General features: G+C 51.7%; 5 protein-coding genes across 5 annotated transcripts; 3 read left to right on the forward strand and 2 right to left on the reverse strand.

Annotated features, from left to right (window-relative positions):
- Positions 1–180: 180 nt before the first annotated feature.
- On the forward strand, positions 181–3,386 carry Triagg1_6664 (uncharacterized protein; the record flags this gene model as incomplete). Its single annotated transcript, XM_062901313.1, has 4 exons — positions 181–1,015; positions 1,095–1,413; positions 1,785–2,155; positions 2,221–3,386. The coding sequence occupies 4 exons, from the start codon at positions 181–183 to the stop codon at positions 3,384–3,386; spliced, it is 2,691 nt and encodes an 896-aa protein (XP_062754280.1).
- Positions 3,387–3,858: 472 nt separating this feature from the next.
- Positions 3,859–4,317, reverse strand: Triagg1_6665 (uncharacterized protein; the record flags this gene model as incomplete). Its single annotated transcript, XM_062901314.1, has 1 exon — positions 3,859–4,317. One exon carries the CDS (start codon positions 4,315–4,317, stop codon positions 3,859–3,861), a length of 459 nt encoding a protein of 152 aa, XP_062754281.1.
- A 516-nt stretch (positions 4,318–4,833) lies between these two features.
- On the forward strand, positions 4,834–6,184 carry Triagg1_6666 (uncharacterized protein; the record flags this gene model as incomplete). The annotated part of the gene is made up of 5 exons (XM_062901315.1): positions 4,834–4,839; positions 5,007–5,093; positions 5,275–5,637; positions 5,853–6,020; positions 6,089–6,184. 5 exons carry the CDS (start codon positions 4,834–4,836, stop codon positions 6,182–6,184), a joined length of 720 nt encoding a protein of 239 aa, XP_062754282.1.
- Positions 6,185–6,943: 759 nt separating this feature from the next.
- Positions 6,944–19,573, reverse strand: Triagg1_6667 (uncharacterized protein; the record flags this gene model as incomplete). Its single annotated transcript, XM_062901316.1, has 9 exons — positions 6,944–7,038; positions 7,095–7,439; positions 7,509–11,282; positions 11,348–11,527; positions 11,581–11,640; positions 11,701–14,986; positions 15,045–15,514; positions 15,580–19,411; positions 19,526–19,573. 9 exons carry the CDS (start codon positions 19,571–19,573, stop codon positions 6,944–6,946), a joined length of 12,090 nt encoding a protein of 4,029 aa, XP_062754283.1.
- A 3,859-nt stretch (positions 19,574–23,432) lies between these two features.
- On the forward strand, positions 23,433–26,257 carry Triagg1_6668 (uncharacterized protein; the record flags this gene model as incomplete). Its single annotated transcript, XM_062901318.1, has 4 exons — positions 23,433–23,525; positions 23,587–23,893; positions 23,957–26,127; positions 26,195–26,257. The coding sequence occupies 4 exons, from the start codon at positions 23,433–23,435 to the stop codon at positions 26,255–26,257; spliced, it is 2,634 nt and encodes an 877-aa protein (XP_062754284.1).
- Positions 26,258–26,295: the final 38 nt, after the last annotated feature.

Genomic DNA, 26,295 nt, shown 5'->3' on the forward strand with positions numbered 1-26,295 from the left:
TACTCGCAGTCTCTGGAGTACTTAATGCGTGGATGGGGGCCTTCCCGATCTACGAATGTCTTGGGCCATCTCCCTTTGCTTGGCTCTTCTACAGGGGCTGAGGTTTTGTTTTCACAAGCTGCGCTACTACGAACTTCTGATTGTCTTTGATCTCGCTCTTCGGGGGAAGAATTGCTCATCATGAAGCTGACGGGTAACTCTTTGGCCGTTTTGGTTGCGGCTGCTGCCCTTCCGCTTACAGCCAGCGCAAGCGGCCCAGACAAGGACGGCAAATACTGGATTCGCGCAAAGGGCATCGAGGCGTCCTTCATACCGTATGGAGCCTCCGTTTCCAACTTGTTCATCAATGACCGCTACGGCATCCAGCGCGACCTCGTCGGCGGCTTCGACAATGCCACCTACTACGGCATTGACAAGCAGCATCCGCACTTTGGCGGCGTGCCGGGCCGGTACGCGAACCGCATCAAGAACAGCACCTTTGCCATTGACGGCAAGACGTATCACACGCCGCCGAACGAGAATCCCACAAAGGCCGCGCCCGACGGATCGGACACGCTGCACGGAGGGCCGGACGGCTGGGACTGGCGCAACTTCACCGTGTCGGCGCACACCGCGACGAGCATCACCTTTAGCATCGTCGACCCGGACGGAAAGGAAGGGTTTCCCGGCGAGGTGGTGTCGCACATCACGTACACGGTGAAGGAGAACCAGTGGGACTTCAAGATGGTGGCGCTGGCGACGACCGAGAAGACGCCCATCATGCTCAGCAGCCACACGTACTGGAACCTGGACGGCTTTGCCAACAACGAGACCCAGACGGCGCTGAACCATACGCTGCATCTTCCGTATAGCGGGCAGCGCGTGGATGTCGATGGCTTCTTGATCCCGACGGGGGATATTTTGGCGAACAAGAAGAACACGGCGAATGACTTTTGGTCGCAGCCGAAGCAGCTTGGCAAGGGTTTCCAGCAGAGTGGCATCAAGGAGAATTGCGGCAACAACTGTACCGGTTTTGGTAAGGATCCTGGCATCTTCCTTCATGTTATCAAGGGGGGAGATGGGGAATATATGCATTGAGCTGACAGAGACATCAGATACCTGCTACCTCGTCAACCGGGAGGCCCTGGGCCCCTTTGACTGGCGCACTGAAGGCCCTGTCGCGAGTCTGTCCTCACCTTGGTCGGGCATCCACCTGGATGTCTATTCGGACCAGACGGCCTTTCAGGTGTACAGCTGCAACGGGCAAAACGGCACGCTGGCGCTGAAGAAGACGCAGGGCCTGCACAATAACAAGCATTTCCCGAGGACGATTCCCAAGTACGGATGTCTGGTGATGGAGGTGGAGGACTGGATTGACGGCATTAATAACCCGGAATGGGGGAGGAAGCAGATCTGGGGACCGGACGATGGTCCGTATGTGGTTCAGGCGAGCTACAGGTTTAGTATTGATGGCAAGAAGAAGAGTTCGTAGGAGAGAGCAAGTTTGTTATTGCAGTAGTAATGGTGTTTATACGACAGAGACAGAGAGAAAGCGGAAAGTAGGTTTAATGTTGAATAATTATGAGGGTTGATGAGTGTAATTTCCAATCATGTCTTGTACTGCCAGTGGTATAAGTGAAGCGATTGATATGTGTACATGATGATTGTATAAGTCCGTTGTGGGGCCGCCTGCCCCCACCTTTGGATGTGCCATCTTCAGTGTAAAAGCTTTTGTCAGTTGCAACTACAACTGCTAACCTTGCCATCTTCTCGAATTGCTTATTGATAGATATTCGGACTACCAGAGCCATCAACACATATTATCTCGCATACGATATCGAAATCGTTGACTTTACCTTGGACGGGAAGCATTCAACAAGTTGCAGGCGAGGGGCAACGAGGGGCAACAGAGAAAGAAAGAAAAAAAAAAGTAGGAGGAAGAGAGACGACGACAACCCGCCAGAGATGGAAGACGACCGGGCGCTCGTCGATCTTGGCGCAGCGGCAGATATCGAGGAAGCGCGACTAGAAGTTCATAGAGCGGACAACGACACTACAAAAGATGAGACACCGGCATTAAGACAGCCAAAGAGGCGCTTTGTAGGACGAAGAGCGGCGGACGAGGCGGCGGCAGCAAAGGGATCAACGGAGGAGGGAGGTAGCGGTGCTGTTCAAGGTATGTTGCAACTATTTAATAGTAAAAACGTTTCGTCGGCTCTCTGACATCATCCTACCATGTAGCGGCCAAACCTCGACGAGCTCCCCGACTTCTAAACAGAGTCCCCAAAGAAATACTAGAAGACCCCAGCCTCAAGGAAGCCATAGCGCTGCTACCAGCCAACTACAACTTCGAAATCCCAAAGACAATACACCGAATCCGAGAGTCCGGGGCGCGCAAAGTAGCGCTGCAGATGCCCGAAGGCCTGCTGTTGTTTGCGACGACCATTTCGGACATTGTGACGCAGTTCTGCCCCGGCGTCGAGACGCTCATCATGGGCGATGTGACGTACGGCGCGTGCTGCATCGACGACTATACTGCGCGAGCGCTGGGTTGCGACTTGCTGGTGCATTATGCGCACAGCTGCTTGATTCCCGTGGACGTGACCAAGATCAAGACGCTGTACGTCTTTGTCGACATCAGCATCGACACGGCGCATCTGATTGCCTCGCTGGAGAGAAACTTTGCAAGTGGCAAGACCATTGCGATTGTCGGCACTATCCAGTTCAACGCCACCATCCACGGCATACGGAGCAGCCTCGAAGCGGCTGGCTTCGGCGTCGTCGTGCCTCAGATCGGGCCGCTCAGCAAGGGTGAGATTCTGGGGTGCACGTCGCCTCGCCTGCGGGATGAGGATGGCATCGACCTGATTCTCTATCTCGGCGACGGGCGCTTCCACCTCGAGAGCATCATGATTCACAACCCGGCCATTCCTGCCTACCGGTACGACCCATACTCGCGCAAGTTGACGCGAGAGACGTACGGCCACGACGAGATGCAGTCGGTGCGCCGTTCCGCCATCCAGACTGCTCGCAAAGCCCGTCGCTGGGGCCTCATCCTGGGATCGCTCGGTCGCCAGGGGAATCCGCACACGCTGGCCCTGATCGAGCGGGAGCTGGCCGAGCGGGGCATCCCCAAGGTAGATTTGCTCCTGAGCGAAATCTTCCCCGGCAAGCTTGCCATGATGAGCGATGTCGAGTGCTGGGTGCAGGTTGCGTGCCCGCGCCTGAGTATCGACTGGGGATACGCCTTTCCCAGGCCGCTCTTGACTCCCTATGAGGCGCTTGTGGCGCTGGGGAAGAGGGGGGGTTGGGGTAAAGAGGATGGTGGTGATGGCATCTACCCTATGGATTATTATGGACGGGATGGGCTGGGGAGAACGAAGCCGTTGGAGGGTGTTGCGGCATGAATACCGTTTGGTAGAGCGACTGAGCTAGGTGTTTAGATTATGACATAGAGTATATGTGTAATGATTGGCATGATCTACTGCTCCATTGGAAGAGATATGGTTTAGTATTCTTGTGAAGTAGAGGTCAGAAGCATCGAGACCGCAAACTGAACAAGAGCATACATTCAGCTGGTACCCGAATTTTACTATATAACTACAATGGCCGTTACTAAAGAAGATATAGATATAGTAGCAGTTACTTAAAGAACTGGTGTATAATTTCGGTTTCGGGTTTTCTGTCCCCCGCTTGCCTATATATGAAAAGTGATGGTAATGTCATACAAATGAACATAAGTAACCTGAATCTATAACAATTGCATTCATATTTCATCATGACTCGTTCATAAAGGCCTCATTATTGTGTTAATGCTGTGAGTTATGTACAGTGTACAGAGAAGAGATGAGATACGAGGAGATTTCCTTCCCATAGCCATCATGAAGCGGGGGCATGAGCCGTTCCAACAGGTTCTGGTCTATTCGCAAACATGAGCTTGTACTTGACGATATCAACCACCTCTAGGTTATCGCCCTCCTCCATATACGGCCCAGAAGAGCTCTCCAGCATCCGATTCTGCCGTTTCCTCACCACGGCAAGGGCCTTGGGGAGCTTCTTCACTTCGCCCGTCAGCCGCTGGTGCTGGCCAATGTACATGTGGACGCGCTTCATCCAAGCCGTGCCGATGGCGTCTGGGGAATATTCTGGAAACTCGAGTCTTCCGAATTCGACGTCTTTGAGCGTCTCGCCTTGGGTGTCTTGGGGGAGGTTTATACTTCCTTGGAGTTCGAGGATGGCGAGGCCGGATGGTGTTTGGAGGAGGGTTGGGAGGGGGTTGGTTGTGGTTGTGGGAGCTTGCTTGGATGGCGGGTAGAGCTTGGCGGTGGAGGAGGACATGGTTGAATTAATGCTTACAAGGATTGATTTGAATAAAATAAAATAACAGCAAAAACGCTGAAACGGCGAAAGCAATGATGTACGAATGAGAAGATGATTGCTTGCACAAATCTCATCAAGCAAGATCGATCTCAAGACAAGCTCAAGATGAGAAACCTGCCCCACATGTTCCCAGAGGCAGAAAATGGATCGACGCCGCATTTCGGGCCCCAGGACAAAGAGGCTGGTGCAAATGCCCCAGCCACACTCTTACCAAAGCTGTATCTGGGAGATTGCGCTAACCATCCACGGGCGGGCACCCCACCAGTGAACAAAAAACCTCTCTGATTGGCCAGACTAACTTCCCACACGCCAAAATGGAGCCCTAGGCGAATGCACACAACATTTTCTCGTTTTTTTTTTTTTTCAACTCCCGCCCCAATTTCGCTCTTTTGCCCTACCCATTCCTTCAACACCAAAAGCCGACTTCACGCGAGCCAGGTCAAGCCAAACTTGCACCACCACAACACTGGCAAGATGAAGGTACGATAACCCATGCTCTCATGTTCCCCCCCCAAATGCGGAACGAATCTATTCTCCATCGACATGGCCAGATGCTGCAAGCACATCATCATCAGCGCTTTTTGTCAATCCGCCGCCGTGTCAACTTCAATGTCGTCGCTAACATGATTTTTTTTTCTCTTCGATAGTTGAACATCTCTTACCCTGCCAATGGCAGCCAGAAGCTCATCGACATTGAGGATGAGCGTAAGCTCGCCGTCTTCATGGAGAAGCGCGTACGTCTCATCCCCCAAAATACGGAACGAGAGCAGGACGGGATTTCTGGTTATCGACGAGAGAAGAACACCACACTCGATATCGAAAAACCTTTATTCTTCCGTCCTCACATCTTCCGAGGCTTTATGCCAGCAATCTCCCCAACGCAGAAAGAATTCGAGAATTAACTTGATGATATAGATGGGCGCTGAGGTCCCCGGTGACTCTGTCGGCGACGAGTTCAAGGGTTACATCTTCCGCATCACTGGTGGAAACGACAAGCAGGGTTTCCCCATGAAGCAGGGTGTCATGCACCCCAGCCGTGTCCGCCTCCTGCTCTCCGACGGCCACTCCTGCTACCGCCCCCGCCGAACCGGCGAGCGCAAGCGAAAGTCGGTCCGCGGCTGCATCGTCGCCATGGACCTGTCCGTCCTCGCCCTCAGCATTGTCAAGCAGGGCGATGCCGACATCCCCGGCCTGACCGACGTTGTCCAGCCCAAGCGCCTCGGACCCAAGCGCGCCACCAAGATCCGCAAGTTCTTCAACCTCACCAAGGATGACGATGTATGTTTCACCCTGTACCCATACTCGGTCATCGCCTACCCGGAGCTGCGGTGGAGGGAATGGCAGTCCGGGTAGAGTGTGAGAAGACAACTGGGCCAACTCTTTATTCTCCGCCTTTTCAAGAGGGCGAGGGAAAAGGGTTGGCCCGGTGCCGAGGTTAAAGAAAAAGAAATCAAGTATAACAATGGAACTAATCACCATTGGCAAAACAATAGGTCCGCAAGTACGTCATCCGACGAGAGGTCCAGCCCAAGGGCGAGGGCAAGAAGCCTTACACCAAGGCTCCCAAGATCCAGAGACTGGTCACCCCCCAGCGCCTGCAGCACAAGCGCCACCGTCTCGCTCTCAAGCGCCGCCAGGCCGAGAAGGTCAAGGACGAGGCCGTGAGTATTCTCCTTAAAAACAACTCTTCTGCTCCCGCAATTCACAATGCTAACAATCTCCAAAACAGAACGAGTACGCCCAGGTCCTTGCCAAGCGTGTCGCCGAGGCCAAGGCCCACAAGGCCGATGCCCGCAAGCGACGAGCAAGCTCCATGCGCAAATAAGGGTTCGGCGTTTTATAGTAATGAAAGAGAAAAAAAGGGGAATCATCATACCTTGGTCCTGTGGTTTGCATGCATTGGGAGTGAGGATCTCTCGGGCTTAATTTTGGGTCCACCTGTTATGAATGTATTAGAAACATATCGACGTATTTCAAAATGCATTCATGGCGCCGTACTTGACAATTTCTCGTTTTTTTTGCTCCATCTTCACTCGTGGGGTTGTATTTGCTCAAATGTTCGAGTCCCATACGTAGACGTATATTGCATCGTACATCTTGAATGTCTCATGAGGCATCAATCTATTACGAGATATGCAGTTGAGTACCGGAAATTGAGGCCGCCATACATTCAAGATCGTTGAGAAATGTCTTCATGAAAAACCTATTGTATTTGCCCAATTCTAAGCCTAGGTAGTCCTGCTAATCTACTTGAAAGCAATGTCTTTTTTAACCACCCCTACCAAACATAACCCTTGCTTTCCATGCCATCCCATTTCGAAATATCTCGTCAATGCCATAGAGATCTGCACTTCTCCTAGCAAGCTGAGATTTCCGAGTAAGGAGCCTTGTTCCCCCCACCCCCCCCCCCCCCTTTTTTTTTTTTTTGTCTTTTTTGTTCTTTCAAATCTCCTCCATGAGTGATGAAAGAGCTATGCATTATAAATAGTCATAAAGTGCCAAGAATATTTCTCTCGGCCACCCAAATGTTAATGCCATATATTGGTTACCATTCTGTAGAATCACACCCTCTCCATCATCACCATTAAGCGAAGCCGAAATAATCGCTGCCCTGTGTAATTGCCTTGATGATTTGCGAGCGAAGTATGTCGTAGCTGTCATACTCGGGGAGATCAAGCTCTGTCAGGGAGTGTTAGTGCAAGGATCGAATAATAGGAGGGGAATTGTAAACATACGGTTAAAGCAGGTGTGCGTTGATGGAAGGCGATCTTTGTTTCCATAATCGCGGTGGATATTGAACCGATTGACTCCGTTCATGCCTTCTAGTTCCTTGAATCCATTGAGAGGAACTTTGCTAGTACCGGTGACAAACTGCAGCAACTTGGCTAGTTCCTCCTTGTCGAATGATCTGACTGCTCTCCAGAACCATTGGATCTGTGGAGACGAAGGGCTGTAGTTGTGGTACTCAGTATTGGCTTTCCAGTCGTCAATGTCAATGTCCGGAAGGCCAGAGATCAAGAGCTCCAGTTCTTGCTCGTTGAAGATTGAGATTAGCTCTGCAGGAATGATGTCGTGGAAACCTAATTGGAAGGGGAAAAATTAGACAATGCTTTCAATAGCGCAGTCACAGTCACGAAATGATAACTTACCACTCAAGAAGTTCTCCATTTGATCCTTTACCGAGGATAGGAGTTTATGCTCAACCACAACGCGCACATATTCGTGCTTGTTTTCTTCAGTTACCGCAATCTCTCTGCCGTTGGGGACAAGGTCAACAATCTTGGTGACACCGAACTCATCATCCTCAACAGAAAAGGTCTCCGTAATGATGTCGGTGATGTCATTTTCCAGCATCCAGCAAAGAGATTTGTAATAATCAGGGTCAAATGATTCCATATCTTTGACAGAGACGGACTTTCCGAGGATGCGCTTGTAAACAGCACGGCTGAAGAAACAGTCAAGGAGGCGACCCTCATACAAGGCTTTGCCGATGATGCGACCGATAAAGCTGAAGAACCTCAAGTGCTCATCGTTGATGCCACTCAGCTTGTTCGGATGGAAGGTTGTGCGATCAGACGAGACCGGGATGAATAGAGCATAGTTGGGATCGAACATCTGCCGGGCGAGAACCTGGAACCACTCCCGCGTTACACCGCCAGCATCTACACCCTCTTCGCCATTGAACCTTATGTTGAGCTTGCCATATTTCATCTCATCGCCTGACTTGAAGCAAAGCCATTTGAATGAGTCATGGAATACGTGCTCTCGGCGAACAGAAATCTGCAACGGCGGGTATGATGGTCGGCTCTGGTTCTGGCCGCTCCGCGAGTGAACACTTCTGTTGAAATAATTGCGCTTGTTGTCAAACTCCAAAACTTTGGGGTTCTTGACGAGCAGAGCAAAAGTGCCAGACATGAGCTTCGGATTGTGTCGCACGAGCTCGTTCAGGATACGTCGGTGATCTTCTGTAAAGGTAAAGAAGAGGTTCGCCGTACGAGATTCTGGCTGTGGGCTAGACAGCAGCATGTCCTTCGCAATCTGGCTGTGTGAGAGATCGTCATTCGTCGTAGTGTTTTTGCAGACGACCATCAAAGATTCGATCAGCGGAAGCAGGATTGTCGCGACATTGAGCATGTTTTCTCTTTGTCGAATGGCACTAAGACAAGCGCTCAGTTTCTCCCACATTGTAGAGAACGTTGAATTGTGATAGAGCGAAGTGACAAGATCTTGCTTCTCAGTCTCGCTGGGCCCACCCTCTTCAACGTCGTCCGACTTCTTCTTGCCATCGAATAGATGGTCCAGTGCGGTGAGAACTCTGAGAAGCTTGTTCTGCTCTGAAGCTCCAGGTGAGAACTTGGCGAGGGCAACCCCTTGAATCTCAGTACCAGACGTAGCCGCGTCAATATGAGGAAGCAAGTCGTCTAGATCAGACACAATGTTGCTGCTCAACAAGCGAGCTTGGCTAACCAACTCCTGGCCAAAGATGGTCTTGGCTCCGGGTATAGCTGACAAGTTTTTGATGGTAGAGATGGTGTTCTGGAACGTCTTCGAACTGCATTCTCTGGCAACAAACACTCTAACCACGAGGGTGAGGTTTTGCGGTGGAATGATTGGGGGCTGCAGTTGACGGGCACGTTTTTGTGACGTGTTCTTCGATTGCTCCTTTGAATCCTCCGCCACGGCCTTCTGTTGCTCGGAAGATCCCGCTGGCTCGGATGCTGCCTCACCCTCTACTATCTGGTCGTTGCTAGTTTGTTGCTCCGCCTCATTCGTATCCGTGACAACGGCCTTGGTTTCTGCTTCGTTTGACTTTGGAGCCGATGCATCCTCATCTTGTGTCTCCTTGCGTCGACGTTCCAAGTTTTGAAGAGGAAGAGTAACTCGGTTCAGCAGGTCTGCGAGGTGTGTCATGACAAGCGAGCTTTCCGTTACAAGCTCGCGGTCCAACAGAGTCAAAAGGGAGTTGATTGCATATTTATGAGCCTTCGAGTCCTTACCCTTTCCTCTACGGCTAAGGCTCCTCTTGAGCGAAGACCCCACGGACTCGTGTTCTGTCAAGAACAGCCAAGGGATGTGCGGGTTTTTGGTGCATAGGTCGACAAGGAGATCTAGACATTGCTGTACAATCAACAACGGAGATGTCTCAGAATTTGTCTGGCCAGAAGTGGTCAGGCTGCCAATAGTAGTCAGGGTCCTCTTAAGGCCTTGCGGAGCCTTCTGATCAGCATCTTTATCCTTGTCTCTCTGCTTTCTAGCTTTCAGCGAGAGTTGGCCAAAACTTCGCTCGACGGCATTCATATCTGTGCTACCGTCCTGCAGAATTTGCAGGATAGTGCTGATAACCTCCAGGCGAGTTTGTCGGTTCTCGCATACGTCTGCGAATACGCTGAAGAGGTAGTTCCGGATAGAACCTTGTTGTGCAATAAACATTAGACGTAGCAAGGTGGCTACGCCAGCTTTATCGAGCATCTGCACGACAGCCCTACGCTGAGACTTATTCTCCCCTTGTCCATCGGGGGAGCCTCGTCCCTGTAAGGCGGCTCTAGCTGCGCTGAGGGAGGTTCTACCTGGAAGAACGATTGGTCGCATACCTCGTTGCTGATGAACCACTGGTGGACGATTTTGAGTCAATGCTCGTACCTGGGCTGCCATTTCTGGAGGAAGTTGGCCCATGATATCTTCACCCTGGTCGATGAGTGCTTGTTCACGAAGCTCAGGCGGGAATGTAAGTAGGATGCTGGCCGGGTCCATTTCCGTAGGAATTGCATCTTGGCCATCAGCAGCAGCCTGACGGCGGCTGTCTTCACGATGACGACGACGCTGTTCTTGTCTCTCTTGTTGCGCAATTTCCAACCGTAGCTCCTCTGGCAGAGCATCGAGAAATTCCTGAAACACTTCGGTTGTTTCTCCTGACGCAGCCTCCTCGCGGGCTTGAGATCGCCTCTCACTAACGGTTTGGGCGATGACTTCCTCTCGGAATTCTTCGGGTAGAGCAGCCAGGTAATCTGGATCTATACCCAACTCAGTAACATCAACCTCCTCGCCTCTGATGATGGTTGTGACTCTTGGCAGATTGGCTCTCGCTGCGGTATTTGCGCCATCATTCGCTGCGGTGTCGCCAGACTCGGTCGATTCAACCCCTTCCATGGCTCCACTACCTTGGTTGCGATTCTCTTCGCTGGGCTGTGGTTCAGCGTTTTGGCTGGCAGCAAGAGCGGCGGCTTCGGCAGCTTCAGCAGCGAGTCTAGCAGCGGCCTCGCGTTCTTCAGCCTCTTTTCTTTCCCTTTCTGCTCTCTCCTCAGCTTCTTTAGCTTCCCTTGCCACGCGCTCTTCTTCTTCCCGCTTCTTTCGAGCCTCTTCTTGACGCTTCAGATTCTCCTCCTCCTCTGCCTTCAGTTTCCTCTCCAGCTCCATCGCTGCAGGGGTGAGCTGCGCAATGATAGCGTTTCCGAGCCGTGCAGCTTCCACAGCGGGATTACCACCGAAAATCATCCTGGCCTCCTCCTGGTAGCGATCCAAGGTTGATTCAGGGGTGAAAGCAACCGCTTGATGAGGCTCCTGAGCCGCAGCATCTCGGCGCTGATCATTTCTTAGGCCACGAATGGGTCCGAGATCCGCACTTCTAGTACCCCCAGGACCAGTGATATGCACATGGAATGCATGCTGGTTATGGTTACCATTGCGCCCCATGATGGGCAAAAATTCCATGAGTTCTCCTAAGAAACCCATGGGGCCATCGATCATGTGTCTGCCTGGCCCCAAGAAGCCCTCCGGGAAGCGAAGGCCAATTGAATTTGATTGACCTGGTCGTGGCTGGTTTTCTTGAGCCTGGTCGCTGCGACGAAGTAGCGGGTTGATGCCATCATCTGCGTTAGACTGCTGTCCGTTATTACGATGGCTACGAGAGAAGTAGCTGCGGAAATCTTTTACGGAGAAAGCGTTAGTATCTAAAACAGTAATGAGGTATCAAAGGACTCTTTAAACTTACCGCTAAGCTCCCGATTCGACCCAGCCATAAATCGGGGAGGGAAGGGGTTGCGATCGCCCATCCGTGCAAAGACAGGTCGTCTATTATTGTCAAGCAAGAAGAGTTGGCGATGTCGATCATCAACTTCCGGCGTGAATCCATCCCATCCAAGAGCTGGCATTGGCGGTAAAGTCTCGTTGACTATTTGCCAAGTTAGATAGCATCCTCATGCAGTCGTGAAATGATTTACTTACGTGGATAGTCGTCATCATAGATATATTCTTCATCCTCGATATCCTCTTCCTCGTCGTCATCTGTTGGTCAAGGCGTTAGCCGGAACCACGCTGTTATATGTGCAGAAACTCGTTACTCACCTCCTTCCTCGTGACCATCATCCATATAATGCTCGTCTAATGCCTCCATGATTTCGGGCTCGTAATCTTGGTCACCACCCATGATCGCTCTAGCCATGTTATCCAGGAGATCTCCAGGGCCCAAACCGTGTAGATGAGCCTCGTGTTCGTCTTGGCCGTCGGCCTCGTAGTCAATATCGTCGACCTCTGGCTCTTCATCTTCTTCGGCACTGGTCTCGCTCTCCCATCCGGATTCTCCGTCATCTTCGATGGGGTTTCCATCCTCATCCACAATTTCAACTCGGTCTTCAACATCCTCCATATCAGCAGAGTCGACTTCGTCATCGTCATCGTCTTCACTACCGTCTTCATCGTCGTCGTCGTCATCATCATCATCATCCATGATGACTTCAACCACTCCAGGCTCACCGTGGAGTCCCTCGATTTCTCCCATTTCACCAAGCTCTTCGTCTTCGTCGCTGATGTTATCTTCATCATCCGACATGCCTTCATCGCCGTAGTCCATCTCATCATCGTCGTATTCATCTCCGTACATATCCTCGTCGTCGTCATCTGGCTCCTCGGATTCGGATTCATCATCCTCCCCACGAGGTTCAAGCATGCCGAGGGCAGAGTTTCGGTATAAATCGGGAGTTTCCTCCCGGCCATCATCTAGATCTGACAGGGATGAAGTAGATGCAAAGTCCTCGTCGCTTTGGTCAACCTGTGAGTCAGATACCAAGATGTTGGAATGGCTAAGTTCTTTCGCAGTATCAGTCAAAACTCGAAGTACACGCAGAATATACTTAATCGCCCGCTTGACTCCTGGAAAATTCAAGTTGATCTCGGCAATAGACGACGTAAGCTTATCCAGGTAGCCCTTCTCATACATGAGACGCCGAAGCTGTGCTTGGGATCTTGTCTGGATGGTATCAACGTTGCGAGATCCAGAGTTTTGCTCCTTATCTTTCTCGCCGATCATGTGGTTCATCAGCTCTGCTAGGCACTGCATCCTTGCATAGCGAACCTCTAGTGGCTCATCGGTAAGTGGTGCCTTCTCGTAGGCTTTCAAAATGGTGTCGAGAACAAACTTGCGAACAAAGAGTAGATCTAGCTCGTCGTCATATGCGTATTTCTCTTGCTTGCGTTCAAACACTTTCTCGTTGGTTTTTGAAACCAAAGCAACCAAAACCTTTTGAGTCTGCGAAGAAGTTGCGGCCTTCTTCTTGGACGCTATGTTATCCGACGTGCCGCTCAGGTTGCTCTGGCACAGCAGATCGTAAATTAGGTAGTTGAGAATGCTCGACCGCGGTTTCACAGGGGTGTTGGTGGTCAGAGGAGGAGCGCTACGTTTGAAGTTGATGAACTCCACCTTGGTTCTGGTATAGCTTTGCAAGAGCTCAGCCAAGCAGCTGAGCAAAAAGCATCTGTACACGAATATGGGATGTTCTTCTGATTTGAACGTAGGCTTTGGCGGCTTCTTGTCCCTACCATCGATAGCTCCGCCATCGACAGAAGAGACATCCTGGACCTCAGTAGGAGCCGTCGATTCGCTCTCTACCTTCACATCTTTGCTAACTGTTGGTATCTCCTTGTCTTCGACTTCTCGATAGTTGACCAGCTCGCAAAGAAGGAAATGGATGACTCCGTCCGGATTTTCGACCACGGGGCGTTTGCTGTCATGGTGTGACTTATGTGCGTCTGGCATTTCCTTGTCTCCTGACTCAGTTGACTGCTTAACTTCATCTTTCTGAGTCGCTTCTGTATCCGCTTGAGCCACATTAGCGTTCCCCTCGTCCTGTTCCTTCCAAACCAAGGCTTGGGGTCGGGCGCCTTCGGTGGTGGGTGCATTCCAGCGTGAGAACCGAAGCAGTTCATTGGTTACTTCAACAAAGAGATCGGGCGCACGCAGAGCAACTGGTGCCAACGCCCTGAGGTAGGTGGACACGTCTAAATGGCCGCGCTGGGTACGTTGAAGATTGGGAAGATCCGACTTGATTTCTGCTCTCATTATCTGCTTGATAACGTCCTCATCCTCTACAATGTGGCGGAGGATGGTGATGAGATGAGCCGTCAGCCTAGTCTGCCTCAGACGTTCAGATCCCGCGCCTGACATTTGCTTGGCCATGAGGAAGAGTCTTTGCAGATTTTTCTTCTCGCCGACTTGCTTCGCCAGCGAACGCCTACGAGTAAGAATGATGAGAACTCGTAGAATGGCAGTTGCCAACATCTCCTCTTTCCCTATGCGCGGGAGCAAATCCAAAAGGGACTCCAGGACATTGGATCGTTGCTGATCGTCAAGCAAAGGCGTCCTAATTTGGATGATGGGCTCTGAAACGGTCTCATCTAAAGATTTAGGCGCCTTCCATTGAGCTGCAACAGGTTTCTCATCATGGCTCAGCAACGTCTCCAGCACTAGTAGTATAAAGGGAATCCAAGGCGGTAGCTCTTCAGCCGGCGTTGATGGCGGGACTTTGAGAAACGCTACATAGTCGTCGATTTTATCACGCAGTGTCTCGATATTTCGGCTGAAAAACATCTCATCTTGTAGCAATAGCGCAAGTAGATGGGCATATGCAGCGATACACTTGCCGTTGCGTTTTTTCTCGTCTTCTTCCAAACCGAGAGATGCCAAAGCAGACGTAAGAGTGAACCCCACTTCTTCGTGGGCATCAGCATTTTGATGTCGCAGAACAACGGTGGTGATAAGCTCAGACACCTCAATAGCCGTATCTGGATGGGCGCGAATAACGTCAAGGCATTGATCAATGAGGTTTTCGCGTAGCTTTGCTCGATGACTGTCAAGATCATCTTTGAGTGAGTTGAAGTCGGCCGCGGTATATTGAGTAGCTGCTGGGTTTGCTTCTCCACTGGAGGGAGCCGGTTCTGCAGCTTTTGGCGCTGTGTCAGCACCACTTTCGCTCGCCAACTCATTGTTCTCAGGAAGGCGAGAGATCAGGTCATCTAATGTTTCAGCAGATGTATCGGGGGATGTATCCAACGACATTGCCTCTGGGTCTGGAGCACGAGAACCGCTAGCATCTCGGCTAGTCGTCGTTGGCGTAGCCCCCTCGGCCAAGGACGTGGCATCCGGTTCATCCTCAGGAGGCACGGGGTTTCTGGCGCCGGCAAACTCAGCTTCGTGTGCAGTACAGTATGCTGGGGCGGTAACAACGTTGCCAAGCGTGCGATACACGGCCTCCTGTGCTAGACCATCATCGTAGTCGTCAGCAAGCTGGCGAACAAGGACTCTAACGGACCGCCAGTTGAATCGCACGTCTGTGTAGTTGAGGAGCATAAAAGGAACCTAAAACGATTAGCATCGATGGTAATTTTGACCTGGGAAAGACGTAGAAATTGCTTACCTTGTCCTTTGGCATTAGCAACAGTTCATTCTCGCCTAGCGACACCATCTTCAAAATATCCACGAGTCGCTTAACAGTCTGGTCTGGCACTCGCTCCACAAACTCTGAGTCCCAAAGCTCCATTACAACGGGCAGTATGAGCGCCCTGAATTCGACGGTAATTTGATTGTGAATATTTGGAACGACTTGAGACCGATCTGTTTGTCGCTGAAGGTTGAAGAAACTATGCGTGTCGGCGATGTACTTTCCGTTGACCAAAATGAAGTACAAGTCCAATATCTTCTTCAAACCAAAAGCGGCAACCTTGACCTTTGAAGATTCATCGGCAGTAGCTGCGCTAGAACTCTTTACCGTCTTTGCAAAAACGCGAAGCATAGAATTGAGTACTTCAATACCACGGCGCTCCTTGAATGCGAGGAGAACAGGCATGATAATTTGCACATTGGAGCGGTCATTCTGACGAGCTGAGGCTATTGGGCAAATGTTAGCATTCTGATGAAAAAGGAATGGGAAAAAATTGGGGGAGAAAGCTTACGGTGGTCAATCAGCATCTCGTGGATGGTGTGAAGCATGATGATCCAATAGTGGAAATCTTTTGACGTTGGCTCCGGGGTCGCCACAGATGGCCCAAGGTGGTCGAGGACCGTATCGGCAAGCGCTCTTGCAATCTCCAAGTGACGCGGTCGGTGATACGGGTCGCCATGGTTCGATTCACGTCTGGGCAGCAGCGCCTTGCCTATGGTCTGGAAGAGCGGGAATGACGTGGGGATCATAGGGTGTAACAAGATTCGCAGCGTTTCGTAGTTTTGGAACCTGGGGCTAGCCTGTTCCTGTTCTGTTGGACGAGCAGCCGAGGAGCTATCAGCTCCGTCATTAGGTCTCCAACTATCCGTACCGCCGAGAACGTCGGGCAACGACGTGTCGTCAGCTTCAGCATCTGCACCAGCGCCTCTGTTGCCGCCTTCTACAGGCGGTGGCTGACGTCTTAAAGACCAATGCTGGGGAACAGCCGTAAGCTCGCCTGCTTCCTCTGCTAGGACTCCACGTAACAATGGCCCGATTGAGATTACCAGCTTTTGATAATAATCGTACACATTGATGGGGTAAAACTGGAGTGAGTTGGATCTCGAGGATGCGAAACAATCAGATATTATTTTGATAAAAGTCTGAGCGTTGAGTAGGGCTTTGACAATATTTGTACCGGTTGCAATTATCTCAGCCGCCTCGGCGCTGGTGTACTGAATGCCTAGGTCGGGAGCCAGAAAAGGCGCAAAATAAGGAGGGACTGCCTCCGTCTTGGTTGATAATGGCTCCAGCACGTCGATGGCACGCTGAGCCCGGTAGAGCAGAGATGTTAAGCCCTGGGCAGCACCGTGCTCAACCAGTTGAGAAACGACCTGATTGAGGACTCGAGATGCCATGGAATCGCCGTATCCAGCCGTAAGGCTAGGGGATTGACACATGTCGAGAAGGAACTCGATACCGCCCCTCTCCACAAAGCTGTTCTTCAAGACGTTATTGGACAAGTAGGTCGTCAGGAAAGTAGATAGAGCATAAATGTAGGGTGTATACGAATCGTACGGAGATTCTCGTTCGGTTTCGGTACGCTTGTCGACTTCCAAGCCTTGCGACACGGCCATGTCGGACATGTCGACGTCGGATTCCTGCAGTGATTTGGATGCGCCGGCCGCCGCAGTTGATTCGGCCGCGGTTTGGAGGTTGCCAATGGGGAGCAGTTTAACCCCCCAGCCTGCGAGTCGAGCCTTCTCAATGCCCAGCATGCGTACTCGGGCGACCATGTCAATCACTGCGTTGGCTATCGCCTTCCGTAGGGGGGGGTGATGCCGCGCAAGCTCGTCAAAGCTAGCACCAACATTGCTAGCAAGCTCAGTATCCGTCTCCATACATTTCACATGCGCAGGGCTTTCAAAGACTTCCAAGAAGCTCTCAATCGCCCGAGAGGCGACCACTAAATGCATGCCCGCATTGTTAAGAGAGATGGAGTTTAGAACTTGAGGAACGACATTGATGGCATCAGAGGACGCCAAGATGCCTGCTGCAACTGGCCGGCCAAACGACTTCCGAACGGTGTCCTCCTCAGGAGGGTGAGGCCGTTGATCGAAATCGGTGATCGATGTTATCGCAGAGACCTCCACAGTATTAGGGTCCCCGCCGTCTGATGGCCGCCGTGCAAGCCGTGCGGTATGGCTTTCGGGTATCGGCTGTCCAGTAATGGCTTCAAGGTAGGTCTTGATCATGCCTGATTCTGAAATAGCAGCGAAGCTCGTTGGGTCATTGTTGATGAAATCGCTGAGGATGGTCACCGAGTTTGTCCAGACAACTGAGCCGAAGCTCTTTTTGTCGTTTATGATGTCCCTCAGATTGGCCAACAAGTCAGACTTCTCGGCAAGATTTCGCAGGAGCCGGTCTGTATTGCCGCTATAGCTGTACGAGTTGGACATGATGTGATGTACAAACTTCAGTATCCACTTAAGTGTCTGTTGCTGGTAATATGGAATCTCGTAATCCACAGCACTGGACTGTTGGTCAGGTTTGATGCCTTTTGATGCTTGAAGCAAGCTGCGAGCTTCACCAATGGTATCAACAATTAGCTTGGCAACGGCATCCAATCCATCCGCATTGAAAAAGGCAGTAAATGCATTCGGATAGGTCCAGATCAAGCCATCTAGGAAGGCAAGAACCATTGAATGGTGGCGCTGTGCAATGATGGATCGAATGTTGAGAATTTCGACAAGGATGTCCATTAACCCGGCGGAGACCATTTCACTACCCACGCGAGTAGCCATAGACAAGTGCAAGGTAAGTGAAAATAGATTGTTCCGCCATTCGTCCATCTCATTCATCTTATCGCTATCGTCCCCAGCATTCGTTTCAGTCATTCCAGCGACAGCCTTTCTGATAACGTAAAGGAGGATACCGTGGTTGACATTCGCGTTCAAGGCCGACAAGACATCTTGGCATCGAGCGTGAAAGCTCGATACCGCTTCGAGGAGCGCAAGGGCAATAGTCTGCAGCCTCAAAGGGACGTCTATTGCGCCATCGGCGGATGGATGGATCAACTCAGCAAGCTGATATACGAGCTGAAATCGGCGGGTTTCGTCAATATCTTGGCGAAGGACTTTCTCGACAAAGTTTGATTCGGAATGTATATACGCCAGGTTAGTTATCGCCAGCAGCCGAGTTGCCAGAATTTGCTGCCGCGACTCTTGGGAGCTGATGAGAGACTTGGCTACTCTCAAGCGATGAAAGGCTTCATATTTGGCCGCCTGGGGCATATCATCAGGGCACCTGGTGATGAGCTCATAGATCGAGTGGGAGGCAACGACGGATTGGGGCAACTCGAACGTCTTTTGGCCAGACGAAGAATGGTCGTCCACAAATCCCGAAGTTCGAGTTCCCAGAGGGGATGGTTCCTCGCCAGCAGTAGCGTTTCGAGCCTTTGGGGTGTGCTGAGGGTTCATCGTTGAGCTTCGACGGAGGGGAGTGGGGGTCGAGGGTAGATTCGAGCGCCCCGCCTCGGTTGGAACGTCATGCTGCACCGATGTGGTTTCCTGGGGGTAGTAGAAGACCTTAACATCGCCCCAAGAGCTCCACCGGTTATCATCAGCAGTGGTGATGGCGACAAGATCATTGGCGTGCATGGTAGCTACATTCCTGCTGCCACCACCTGCAACCACCTTATCCTTTCCCTTAGATGTGGAAGCAGGCGCACTAGTCGGCGACGGGTCGGAAAGGTTGAAAATGGGCGTTTTGACGAACGGCAATGCAACCTGTTGGACGCGCTCCAGGTCTATGTTGTAATGATTGGCAAGCAGTGCGGCACTGATGTGTCGGGAGGCGCTACCTATCCGCTTGACCGATGCCTGATATCTCTGCGCCAACTCGGATCCCACCTCGAGGGTGGCGATGAGAACAGTAGGGGGAATGCAGTTGAGAAGATCGTTGAGGTGAGCACTGCTGGCGTAGATGCTGCGGTTTCCACAGTGCTCTAGCAGCATGCGAGTAAACTTCAAAACAGCCTCGATCAGCTCTCTGTCACCATCGGAGGGGAAGCCGAGCTGGGTAAGGTCGTCCATCTCCCACTGCTTCTCGCCTTCGAATGCCGAATCCTTTGCATGATTGAGCAGGACATCGCAGCCAAAATCACGCCGCTGAGGGCCTTCATTCAATTTATAGACTTTGCAGAAATGCTCGAGCACGCTATCGAATCGGTTTAACAATGGAATCCAGTGGTAGAGGTCTCCGCGCCCAAATGGCCACCTTGTCGGGAAATCAGCAAGCTGCTGCGGAAGGAGGGGCAACGGGGCTGTTGATGCAGAATCGACGTAAAGCTTTAGCCATGGAGACTATCAAAGGCAGAAAGGGTCAGCATGATGATTTTCCGTCAAAGATATGTGGTGGGTGCGTGGGAGAGCGCGGCTCGCCCCCAGCCCCGCCCGCCCTGACATGATGCGACGTACCAGAGTCTCTCGATGCTTAGGCTGCATCGCCTTTGTGATCTTGCCCATGGTGAAAACAGGAGCGGCAAAGCCGCAGAAACAAATATCAACTCCCCCTCCACTTCGATCCGGCTATCCGCTGGCGCGACAGCGCGACTTGTGCAGTCGTGATATGCTCCAGTAGTATTTGCTGCAGAGGCCGCGTACACGGCTGATGCTATGGGAACAGTGGTGGCTGGGCTGAAGCCGAACCGCGGGGGGCCGTCCAAGTATCGAGATGTATATGGATTGCTTCGCGGCCAGCCTACCAGGGTTAGTTGCACAAGCAGGGCTCGCCAAAGGTCGACGCCTGTTGCAGTCGAGTCCGATGCGTAGACTAAACAGACGAAAAACCAAAACTCGAGCACCCAGAGGTATAAGAATATCAAGGGGGAGCGTGGTGGAAGAGGAAGAGGACTGGGTATGAAAGGAGCTGCTGCGTGAGCGAGCTTGAAGGCGAGTTGTAGGGCGAGTGCAGTCGTCCTCGAACAGCGGCTTCAAGGGTCCAGGCGGGCAGCGGGGAGGGGTATCGCAGGAAATAAAGAAACACGAGAGCACAGATCAGGGGATCGAACACGATCTGCAGACGTTTCTGTCGTGAAGATACGGGCGGAGAGGTGGAGAGAAGAGGTTGTTGGGAGAGAGAAAAAAAAACGAGATGCTGATTGACAAACGTCAGGTTGAGCAGCGGAAGCAAGTGGGCCTTTGCGTAATAGGTAATAGGCGTGGTGGTGCAGCTCCTCCCACTGTCCCGCACTTGATGCGAGTGAATGAGTGTGAATTGCCTACATCGGCATTAGGCGTCAGTGAGGGGCGGGCTGAGCAGGGAGAGGGATGCCGTAATACAGGCACAGCACAGTAATAGCCCCCCTTCGACGCTATAACGCTCCGCTGCGCACTCTCTTTAGGCGGCATGGAGCGCTACGACAAAGGCGGCAGCGGACAACAGCGGCAGATGCACAGGCTTAGCTTGAGCTGGAGGTCAAAGAACATGAACGAATCTGATTGATGCTCTAGCTGTATATGGTTAGCATCGCCAAGGGCTAGTATTCTCTGGGCAATGAGTGGGCTCGTCCTTTGCACCGTGTGCCGTTGGTCCCAGCCAGGCGGCGCCGACATGGTTTTGCTTACCCGAAAGCAGAACCATCAAAGAACCTCCAACGTTGAATGGAAAATATACTCCGTACTCGTACGTGTATGTAGGTCGGTCACTGAGAGACACGGATCAAGTCGGTCCAAGGCAAGGGTGCTGCAGGTCTCGCCATGTTTCTATGGGACCAATCAGTACCCGGATACCTTGGGTATACTAATGTAGGTTCGTGAAGCCAGCGAGTGGGAATATCACACTGAACGCCTTGATACGGGTTCTTGTTGGCTGCAGGGTTCATTTGCTCATTGGGCAAAAAGAGGCAGCATACCTAACCAAGTATCTGATATGTTTAATTTGAATATTAGCATTTTGAAGACAAAGCTACTTTGATGTGGCCGAAATCAACCCACCATAGTACATGGACTTGAGATACCAGCCGCAGCCAAAGACATTAACGACGCGGAGGCTGCTGGTAATTTTTGATGCGTCGGGTGCACATGAAGGTAGCTCTATGTTTTGAATTTGCAGCATCATGATTAGAGGTAGTTTTATGTTTTGGCTTTGCAGTATCATGGTAAGCATGCACATGAAGGTAGGCAGTTCTATTTTGAATTTGCAGTACCATGATAAGTCATGCTTAAATTAGTAGTAACTGATGTCAAACTTAATCGATCAAACCACACGTCTAGATTCTCCGCTCGCTCGTGTTGCTACCTACTAGGTAGGTCGGTGGGCGTTCGGGGGGGCTGGAGCTTATCTATTTTGACAACCTTGGAACCAATTCCCACTCGAGTCGCCGCCACACTCGTATCTTACATACAGGGAGCTTAAACGTTGTATAAAGTTTGCGCATGGATGCACGTATATTTGTTCCATTCTTTCAAATCACTGGATAATAATGTGTATAGTTGAGTCTGAGTGCTCACCATCTTGGTAGCAATATGCACGAAGAAATCAAAGAACCATGTAACAAGCCACAGTTGACGTGACAAGGTATCATTCATCAATCTCGATCGATCAGCAACCATCTACAACTTCGTATATGCGGAATATCAATGAAATAACCCGGACCCCAGCTGGTACCCTGTCATCGCAGCTAGTCAGCTTGGTTCGAATCCGGGGCATCCAAGCCAGAGCCAAAACTACTTTGAGGTGTCAGCGGGTTTGATAAAGATCGTAATAGTCGCATGACGCATCGTGTACTGTGCACATGACGGCAAGCCACCTGTCGGGTGATGCTGCCTGTAAAAAAAAGACCACAACCACTCTCCCAGGTTGATAGTATAATGTTACAGCACCTGTGAATTTTTGAAGCTCATTCATGTCGGGTGTTTCATTCCTGAGCTCTCTCCATCTGCTTTCAGGACTGGGCAAAAGATTAAGCAAGGGACCCATGGCTATCAAAAAGGTGGGTATTATGGCTCTACCCTGGAGCTTCATCGACTTCGTTGGGACTTACCAGCCAGCCAACCTCTATCCACGATAAACTCAAGCCAGGAATTAGGGTCTCTTTCTTGGAATAGTTTCACAAATACGAAGGAGATGTTGCTAAGTGATTGCACCGGTGCAACCCCGATAAGAGGCAACCTGGGGGTGAAAAGCCACCTGCCACGGAGCTTTGAAACAGACCGTCAAAACGGCGGGCTAGTGTCAAAGGCACCATCGTGAGAGAATTTAGGCATTGTTCCAGATTGGGGTTGAATGACAGATGCAAGACAAGTCCGTAAGGTATCCATCTAGGTAGCAATACATGCCGCTTATTGATTTGGGTACTACTACTACTTACTACCAAGGTTGCAAATGTTTCAAGAGCCCCGAGTGCACCCCGTCGCTCGTGTATCGCGGGGCTGGCTGGCTGGAGGTGGAGGATTTGCGTCTCATGGTTTCTGTCTTTGCCACGCCATTTTGTAAATGCGGCCACGTTCTTGGTGTATACCAATCCGTAGACAGATGCAAGACGGTGCTCGCTTTGATCGAGTGAAGCGTTGTTTCCCTCCCCAACCCGCCGACGCTGCCCCAAGCAAACGGCATGCGAAAAGAGGAGACGGAAAAAAGGGGTCGTTAGGCCACCCACCAAACCCACCCACCCATATCAATCCAGCGTTGCCGAATAGCTGCCGCTTGGTGATGTCTGGCCGCGGAGAGGAGAGCAGCACGCGACCCTGGACACCGCCAGAAGAGCTGTTATCTCGCCTCCGTGGGTGTCAGTTGTGAGGACGGAGAGAGCTAGCCCCCCTTTGGCCGGCTGTCGAAGTGTGTGTGGCTAGGTCAAGGTATGGAGGTCTGGTTTTTCTTCTTTTTAAAGAACGGGAGACGTTAGGCTCTAAAGACCCGCCAAAGCCACCTACGCACCCCCCACTACGCACTGTCGAGACCACTGAGCTTAGCGGCCAGCCAGGGGAAACGTGCCATTTGTTGGCGGCTCGAAAGACGCCCGACCCCATCCCATTTGATCCATGCTGGGTGCATGCTCCCTGAGACAAAATCTCCAAGCTCTCGACCTTGAACCTGTACATACCAGCTGGGACGAGCCGGCAACAGCACTCTGTACACAACACTAGCATTCGTCATTTCTTGTGAGACTTGTCCTTTGTTGACGACTTCTTTTCTGCTCATTGCTACAATTGTCATTGATCTATACTGCATTGGTTCCACACCGTCAAACGATATTCTTCCCGGCTTCTGGCAAGCAACCGCACCTCGGATATATAGAGCCTCTTGATGGCTCGTCGTTGATCTTTGCCTCTCAATACACCGTTATAAACCATCCTCTAGGCCAAGCATATCAACAAGGGAGCCATGCCGCAGCCAGACGACGCAGCTTCCCAGCACTCGAGCAAGGCGTCGCTGAAGGAGAGACGCCCGTCCCTTACCGACTCCGATGCTGATACGGTATGTCTAGCGTCATCCCACCACAACACACGAAATGGCAGATCAAGGACTAATAGTGTAGACCGCTGAGCAGGATGCCTTCGAAGACGCCGTGGACGCCGCCTCCGTACGATCCCTGACCAAGAGATCTGTGTCCACCTCGAAACCTCAACCTCCCCCGCCGGAGGCGGATGCCACCAAATCCGATGCTGATAGCGACAGCGAGGAAGAGGAAGAGGAAGAAGACGCCAATTCAGTCAAGAGCGAGGAAAAGCCAGAACCGCCCTCGCGCGGCTCATCGCCAGTGTCACATCGCATCTCAAACATCTCCGAAACATCAAATCTCGATGTTGTCAATTTGGACGATGATGCTGCCCCACAACACCAGGGTACGCCTCTCTCACCGTCTTCACAACTAATTTTTGCTTACATGTTGCTAATTGCCTCGGCAGACCCCGCGAGCCCCTCTGACAAGGACCAGTTGAGCAGAACAACCTCTCTAAACAATACCACTGCCGCTGTACAACCTTCGTCGCCGGACAAGAGCTTGCCGCCCATCCCCACCGCCTCGACCGCTACTCCAGTAGTAGCACCACCCGCCGCGGCTCCCACGCCCGCCCCTGCACCGGTAGGCAGGAGGCTGACCAGCCCATTCTCCTGGCTGTCTAGAAATTCTAGTAAAGACAAAGACGTCAATTTGACTCCAACCACCCAGCCATCTGCCCGAAGAAACACTGCCAGCTCCGTCGGTACTGTGGGTAGCAACCCTGAGATGATGCTGAGCAAGCTTGAGGAAGAAAGAGAGGGTGATGGCAAGGCATCTAACCGGAATAGCCTCAAAGATCGATTCAAGGTGCTTCGGATGCAGCAGGAATCTGGTGCTCCGCTTACCATAAATACTGAGGACATCCCGGACGAAACCGCCGAGGGTGAAGCGCTGCCGGCAGCTGACTTGCCTCCCCCATCTCCCTTGCCCCCTCCAAATGCAAGCTTGGCGCCTGGAACGGCTGTCGGCATCAACGTTGGCCCGTCAGAGACGGCGACGTCACAAGTCGATTGGGACCTATGGCAATCCGTCGTTTACGAAGGCCCCGCTGCTGTTGCACGGTCGAGTGCCGAGGAGTTGAACAAAGCTATTGCCACTGGTATTCCCAGTGCCATTCGCGGCGTCATCTGGCAAGTGCTGGCACAGAGCAAGAGTGAGGACTTGGAGGGAGTTTACAGGGACCTCCTTGCTAGAGGAACGGAGAAAGAAAACAGGAATCGGCACAGCAGCAGCACCGCAGCAAGCAGCTTCAGCAACGCCAATCTCAGTGTTCAGAGCGGTGACGGAGTAGCGTCATCTGCGTCGTCTGTGAACTCTGAACAGTCTGGTGGATCGGGTATCAAGGGTGACAAGAAAGAGGATAGGAATGATAAGAATGCTGAGGCCATCGCCAAGGCCCAGGCTGCGGCCGTGGCAGAGAGGATGCGCAAAGAGAAAGAAGACATTGCCTCCATTCAAAGGTTGGAGAAGGTCATTCGCCGTGACCTCGGTGCCCGCACCAGTTATTCCAAATACGCTGCGGCCGCGGGACTTCAGGAGGGTCTCTTCGGCGTCTGCAAGGCGTATGCTCTCTTTGATGAAGGTGTTGGCTATGCTCAGGGCATGAACTTCTTGATTATGCCCCTGCTGTTCAACATGCCGGAGCAGGAGGCATTCTGCCTGCTTGTCCGCCTCATGAACCATTACGGCCTGCGGGATCTCTTTATCCATGATATGCCTGGACTTCATCGACACTTGTATCAGTTTGAGCGGCTGCTGGAAGACCTTGAGCCCGCCTTGTATTGCCACCTTCACCGGAGGGGCATCTCTCCCCACCTATACGCGACGCCATGGTTCCTCACACTGTTCGCCTACCGTTTCCCTCTCCAGCTTGTCCTGAGAATTTACGACTTGATTCTCTCAGAAGGCCTTTCTGCTATTATTCGATTTGGTATCGTTCTGATGCAGAAGAATACCGCAACCCTGCTGGAGATTTCTGACATGCAGCAACTCACCACTTATCTAAAAGATAAGCTGTTTGATGTCTACATCGACAAGGACCCTAGCCAAGGAAGTCTCTTGGAGAATGGCTTCTTCGGCAGCTCCAGCTCAAGCATTGACAAGGAGATTTACAGAGCAGATCAGCTAGTGAGAGATGCCTGTGAAATCAAGCTCTCCGCGGAGCTTCTTGAAGGATACACTGCGGAGTGGGAAGAAAAGACAAAGGCCGAAAAAGAGCGGGAAACTGAAGTCAAGGAACTCCGAACCAACAATCAGAGTCTCACAATCAAAGTCCGAAAGTTGGAGGAGAGAGTTGAGGTCGCTGACCGCGAGCAAGCTGACCTTGCTACGGAACTCGTTCACACAAAGGTTGAGAACGACGAGCTGAAGGATGAGGTTGAGGCCCTCAGGAACCAAGTCCAAGAGCTCAAGAGGGTGATTGAGAGTCAACCCTTGGAGATTGAGGAAACCTGGAAGCTCGAGCGCGATGACTTGATGAAGCGTAATGAAAAGGTTCACTTGGAGAACGAGAAGGTTGAAAAGGAGTTGGCTGAGCTGGAAGAGGAGCTGGTCCAGACAAAGCTGCGATATGCGGAGGTAAGTTTAGACCGCCATCCTTGGGTTGGAGAAGAAAAAAAGGAAGAGAAGAAGCTAACTATGCCAGATTGCTGGTCAACACGAGACCCTGAGCCGGAAGTGGACTGAGTTGAAGCGCCAATTCGTCTAGAGCTCCAGTCCTCTTTAAAAATTGCAATGCGATCGCCA

The sequence above is a fragment of the Trichoderma aggressivum genome, assembly GCF_033847375.1.
Source record: "Trichoderma aggressivum f. europaeum strain CBS 100526 chromosome Unknown scaffold_027, whole genome shotgun sequence".
Taxonomy (NCBI): domain Eukaryota; kingdom Fungi; phylum Ascomycota; class Sordariomycetes; order Hypocreales; family Hypocreaceae; genus Trichoderma; species Trichoderma aggressivum.